Below are 6,183 nucleotides of genomic sequence, written 5' to 3' on the forward strand. Positions count from 1 at the left end.
CAGTGACAGTGCAGCTGTCGAAAGGCCCCGCCCCGGCCACACAGCTTCCCCCGCAAAGCCAGGGAGCCCGTGCACGAGACCCTCCGCCGGGGTCAGATCCCCTCGCCATCTGAGCCGACCACGAGAGGGTCACCGAGGCTGGGGGCAACCCGGGGCTGGCGTCTGCGCAGTCCCCCCGCCTCCCCGCCCAGAGGAAAGGACCGGGGTGGGCAGCGACCTGTCCTCCCTCCTCCCGCCCTTGCCCCACCCGGGTCCAGCCCCACGCAGGGTGGCCTGTCGTGCAGGGCGCCGGAGGGGCTGACGACAGGTGGACGGACGTCAGGCGACAGGCCTGAAGGGAGGCGTGGGTCGGGTGACCGGCTGCGCCCAGGTGCCACAGCCAGAGCCCGCTTCCCTGGGGGTATGATTATCAACAACAACGACGGCCCTGGTACCGTGCCCGGATCAAAGGACGGGCCCACCTGCGGACTAGCATGATGTCCACGATGGGGATGACGGGCAGGGCGCGGGTGATGTCCAGAGCTGCCCTGGCCGGCTGCAGGGCGCCAGCCCAAGAGGAAGGAGGCTCCAGGGCCGGGACCGCTGCCGAGGATGCGGGAACGTGGCAGGGTTCGAGCTAAGATCCCCTGGCTGCCTCTCTCCCCATCCTCCACCCCTACCCGGCGCTCACTGCTCACTGGTGATAGATTCAGTGTCAGGGCCGGAAACACCGCAGCCGCCAGGTCAGACTCGGTGGCGCCACCCAGCACCTGCTCGGCTGGGCCTGAGAAAGTGGCCACAGGTGAGACACCTATCCTCGCCCGCCTGTCCTCCAGCTTCCTTCTCCAGTTCCAGTCCTCCCGGGACCGGGCTTCCAGAACCTGCCCCCCTCCCCTCACACCCCTGCGGAAGTGTCTTCCAATTTGAGAATATAAATATACGTACACATATAAATTTTAAACACGTATCTATACTAACTATATATTTTAAAGCCGGGTCCAAAGGTTGCCACGTGAGGGCTGCGGTGGAAACAGCCGGCTGATACTCTGTCCTCGCCTGGGCAGGCAGTGCGGCGGCGCAGTCAAGGGTGAAGGGCGGTTTAATAGCCACCTGTCTTGGAACGTGGGCCCCGTCCTTCTCGGCACAGGGGCAGCGCGCAGAGGCTGGAGCTCAGGGCCGGTTACAGCGGAATTCCCAGGGCAAAGAGTCATAAGGAGACAGGGGCACTGAGGGGTTTCTTTTTGCCCTTCCTCTAAATCTTAAAATCATGTTCTGAATTCTAGAGAGTCTTTTGTCTTCTGATTCACAGCAGTTTCATTTACTCCAGAAGTGTCTTGACATCTACAGACACGTAGGCCTCCAGAGTCCACATTTATTTGAATGGTCTACCTCTCAGGAGTCACCACCACAGCAATTCCTTGGTTTGAAACCCAACCCCAAAGCAGAGAACTAATTTTTCCTTGACGGACTTAGAGAAACTTCTGGGTTTATAAACTTCCCAGCCCCTGTCAGCTCTCCTAAAAAGCAGCAGCGGCCCTTTGCCCCTAAGCGATAGCCCTGACCACACATCCGATAAGGCATTTCTCAGCACACAGGTTTCCAACACTTAGGGGGTGATAGAAGGGATGAAGGAGGAGGGGTTAAATAAAATGGCGCGATAGAGACAGAAAGAGAATCTTAAAAATCATTCAGAGTCAGGTATTGACTTCAGACATGTTTATTATAATCTTATACAGTCTACATAAATTTGAACTTGTATTTATTTGGGTTCAGTTATATAACATAGCATAATAAAAATCAAAGCACTGGTCCTCTGAAATAAAGCAGGCAATCACCATTCAATAAACACACTTGATTTATTTTGTATAAAAGGGTTAAGTTTACAACTAAACTTTTATAAAAAGTTTAGCATGAATAAGTACATCATTACACTTTGTATGCAGAAATATACATTTCTGCCACTGTACAAGAAAACTCTAATTAAAGAGTTCACAAGGTTTCACTCAATATATATATATTTATATATAAACATATACACAGCATTCAGTAGGCTTGCGTCAAAAAGGTAATTTCTGACCGAAAGACTTCATTTAAGTAACTGAATACTGGATCCTTCTGGAATTCACGCTCCACCTTTGAAAAAAGGCAAAGTCTGCTTAAATTGGGCAATTCCTTGTGATTTTAACGTTTTCGCTCCCCATGGTGGGAATAGTATATAAAGAAAACCTTCCAACTGCAGAAAGGGCATTTAAAAGTCTTTTTCATAAATAACTAATATCACAGTCCATGTCAGAAAACACCCTGGGGAAGTTGATCATTCTTAGTTTTCCTTCCATTTTTAAAAAAGGTCCCTTTGACTTGTTCTCCTTGGGAAAGGGTTGAAAAGTGAGTTCAGCGCCTTAAAAGAGCCTGTGGAGTTGTTGTTGTTATTGTGCAAAGGAAACAAAAAGTCAGCGCCTGCAAAAGACTGGGAGAGAAGGGGGTGTTAGGAGATTTTAACCTAAGGGCAGAGGCGGCAGACTGGTGCCAGGAGGAAGCCGCAGTCTGAACACTTAACCAAACACTCAAACGTTGGGCAAACCCCGGCGTCCAGATGCAACACACACACTCGGCCTGGACAGCGCAAATTCAACATTAAAATAGCAGAGACTCGGGGGAAAAGCTTCCCAACGCCATCTCTTATTTGGATCTCCAACGGCAGTGCTCACAGGCGCCAGTCTGCTTCTTGTAACAATTATTTGATTGAAAACAGCCCTTTCGTTAACAGATAGGGAAGTCGGAATCCCACATCACAGGGTCTGAGGCACAGGGCAGCAATGCTCGGGTTAGCTGAATCCCAGAGGGCTGCAGTTTTTGGGAAGGAGGATCCCTATGGAATTTGCGGCGATAAGATTAATTATATGGAGGTTAGTACCTCATAGTACCAGAGCGATAGCAGAAAACAGCCGGAGTATGTTACATGCCCACAGAAGCCAGTACACATTTGTCTCCACCACCTTCCGAGTAAGTTACTGGCATCATTTTTTTTTTTAAAGGTAAATGTCGTGGGATTTTGAGTAACAGGAGCTAGAGGCCCCTTCGTGTCTAGAGTACGTGTAAACAATGTACTACGTGTAATACAACGAAGTACACATTCATTTACCAAGCCAACATTTTTACAGATACGCAAGTACACACGCGCGCGCGCACACACACACTCCAAGCGCCAGTTCAACGCGAGGCACAAGCGAACACTCACCATTTATTCAGCCACAGAGCGCTTTGCTGTCATTTGACATTAACTCAGAAGGGAATTCAGAAGCCTGCGAAAAAGGAGATAAGAGGCACAACGTTAGACAATCTTAAGGAGAAAGGGCCTTTTTTAAAACAGCAAGTTCCATTAAACACGTTAATACTACATTCAGACTCGAAGACAGATGCATTAACAGGTCAGAACTTACCAGTAATTTCACGCACGACTCAATCTACACCATATTTGTAAATAATAATAATAAAGTTATTAGCTCATCTGTAAGTCACCGACTACGGCCGGCCGTCTGGACAATGGCTCTGCCAGGGGCAGCCCAGGCATCGCTGGGGGTGCGCGGCAGCGAGTGGGGCATCGGGAGCAGGTCTTACCTGAAAGGACAGGATGCTGATGTCCGTGTTTAGGGTGGTCAGCGGCGTCCTGGACGCCTGGCTCTGCCCGGGCCGCTGGTGGTGCAGGCTGACAATAGTGGGGTGCGAGTCCAGGGCGATCTGCAGGTCCAAGATGTAGTCGATGACGTGCTGCAGGATTTCCATCTTGCTCACCTTCTTGTTCTGGGGGATGCTGGGCACCAGCTCCTTGAGCTTGGAGTAGCAGTCGTTCATGTTATACAGCAGGCTCATCGGGTCGTCCACCGGGGTTTTGCTCCGGGAGATGCCCAGGCTGTGGTCCGAAAGGCTGTTTTTCCTAACGGACCTCACTGGACTGAAGGCTTTCATGCTGATCGCGGGGAATGAGAGACCGGGAGGAGGGAGCGGGCTGCCCCGGAGCTCAGTCCGCCGCCGCCGCCGTCGCCGTCGTCGCCGCCGCCGCCGCCGTCTGCGGAGCTACCTGCCCTCGGCACCGGGCTCGGCTCAGAATGAAGCTAAGAGCCCTGCCCGGCGGCTTTTATTAGGGCTCGCCGGGGCAACACGATCCGGCTTCCCTGCGTCTCCATTGGTGGAAGTCAGCGTGTCCATCAGGCCTGACGGGCTCCCTCATTGGCGGACGCAGGCGCGAGGCGAGCGCTCGGTCCTTCCGCGTTCCCAGCCAATCCCCGCGGGGTGGGCGGGGCGGGCGCGAGCCCAGCTCGGGTGGTAAATAGAGTACAGTAAGCGCCGGGCCGGAGGGGAGTGCAGGGGAGCGGAGGGGAGCACGGGAGAGGGGGAAGACAGGGGAGGAGAGGAGCGGAGAAAAGGGAGAAGGCGGTCGCGGACAGGGTGGGGGAGGGGGAGACGGAGACCCCGGGAATCTAAATGTGCATCTTAATTCTACTCCCAATGGCTAGGCAGGACCCTCCCCGTAAGGTGTCCCCCGACGAAGCCTCTACACCTCGGAGCTCTCAGCATCCCTAAAATCACAGCGACACAGGCTAGGTCTGCACAGCAGAGGGAAAGTCACCACCGTTCCCTGCGCCTCACGGAATGTCATCAAGATAGAAAGCATTTCTGAAGAAAGTGAAAACGCAAATAAGTTTGCCATCGACAAGTGACTTTTGTAGAGTGAGTTCGGTCTCTTAAGATAAGGAAAAGCTTTGTAAAAAACAAAACCAAAAACACCCACGCGCGCATTCAGCGACAGGTTTAGTGTGGGATCGTGCAACCCGGAGTGACGCAGGAGGCATTATTGTAAACTCTGTAAAATGAGTACTTATTGGAAACCATGCTGATCGCTAAGGAGCTCTGAGAGGCAAGACTCTGGGTTCCTTTTGTAGAGCTGGGAAGGCCATTATAATGATCCTAGTAATCGGAAATCATTAGGAAAACTTGTATACTGAAGCTGTATTTATATACGCTGCCCTTGAGAGGCTGCTGATCTGTGTTCTGCAATGTAGGTGGCACAGTAAGGTGATTAATTATGCACAAATCGTGATTTCTGGTGTCACATTCCAGCGCCTGCTGTATTTTTAAATTTTTGCATAGGTAGGTGGCCCCAGCCATTGGTCGATATCTTCACACTATTTAAGAAAAAAAATCTGTCAGGTACCAGGTTGGGAATCTTTTCAGCACTAGGACTGGAAACAGCTTCAGTTTGTGTCTCCCCCGCCCCTCTTTTTTCTAGACATATTTTAAGACCTCATTCCTGCGGTCTAAATAAAAAAAAAAGTTTGCAGTTATTTACTCAAATCCTTTTCAGTAAATTCACACATAATTCTAGCTTAACTGAAGACTACAATAAATTAGTTGTGTGTTTTGAAAATCATATTTCTCTAGAATATGCTAGAAAATCTGACAAAATATTATATTGGTAAGTTTACTTTTCTGTCTCAATCTCCATCCACCTCCTCTGCATTTAAGAAAGAGGAAGAGGGCAGAACTGGAGAAAAAGCAAAGCTTAATAATGGGGATACAGTATTTTTTCCTTCAGTGAATGATTAATTCGTCACCGGTGAGCCAGCTGGTCTGGTCTCGGACACCAGTTGCAGCCATGTGCCTGCCCCACGGCGTCTCTTTAGGGAGGGAGAGTTGGTGGCGCTAGGGTGGATGTCACTTTCAGAAAATCCAACCACTTCAGTTTGGAGGATGGAGGTGGTGGTTTCCTGACCAGCAGAGAAATCTGCTCAGGGCCTGGCTGGGCAAAGGCTGCCTGCGACTCTGTTCCTGACAGTGTTCCATTAACAACCTCTTCTCTGATATTAAGTCTGGAAATGATTTCATACCCGAGTCCCCGACAGTTCGAGCCTTTTGATGTACTTTGTGTGCATGTGTTTCTGTCACATACGTGCCACAGTGGAACAGATTTTGTTTTGACACTATTTTGGTTCATGATGTTATACTTTGACTATTTTACAATAATAGCCAACGTAAACAAACATCTTTGGGATTCTCAAATTATTACTTGTGATTCTTGGACATTGCAGCTCTGAGATACTGACGCGTTCCTAGCTTTTTCCAAGGACACCGTATGTTAACATCCGTGCCAGCCTCATTATCCCTACAGTCAGGCTCTGGGCTGGTTCCTAATGAGCGTTGTGCAGG

The 6,183-nt window shown here is 50.4% G+C and overlaps 1 protein-coding gene across 1 annotated transcript; it reads right to left on the minus strand.

Moving 5' to 3' along the window:
* Nucleotides 1-1,680: 1,680 nt before the first annotated feature.
* ID2 (inhibitor of DNA binding 2) lies at nucleotides 1,681-4,096 on the minus strand. Its single transcript, XM_004274906.4, has 3 exons — nucleotides 3,598-4,096; nucleotides 3,218-3,281; nucleotides 1,681-2,446 (listed from the first exon to the last, which is right to left on the minus strand). The coding sequence occupies exons 1-2, from the start codon at nucleotides 3,943-3,945 to the stop codon at nucleotides 3,225-3,227; spliced, it is 405 nt and encodes a 134-aa protein (XP_004274954.2). The 5' UTR covers nucleotides 3,946-4,096; the 3' UTR covers nucleotides 1,681-2,446; nucleotides 3,218-3,224.
* Between the last annotated feature and the right edge of the window lie 2,087 nt (nucleotides 4,097-6,183).

This window comes from Orcinus orca, chromosome 13 (assembly GCF_937001465.1).
Source record: "Orcinus orca chromosome 13, mOrcOrc1.1, whole genome shotgun sequence".
In the NCBI taxonomy this organism is placed as follows: Eukaryota; Metazoa; Chordata; class Mammalia; order Artiodactyla; family Delphinidae; genus Orcinus; species Orcinus orca.

Coding starts and splice junctions, on each gene's coding strand:
- ID2 (XM_004274906.4), bottom strand. CDS start 3,945: ATGAAAGCCTTCAGTCCAGTGAGGTCCGTTAGGAAAAACAGCCTTTCG. Junction 3,282..3,597: donor TCAGCATCCTGTCCTTTCAG/GTAAGACCTGCT, acceptor CCTTTTTCGCAG/GCTTCTGAATTCCCTTCTGA.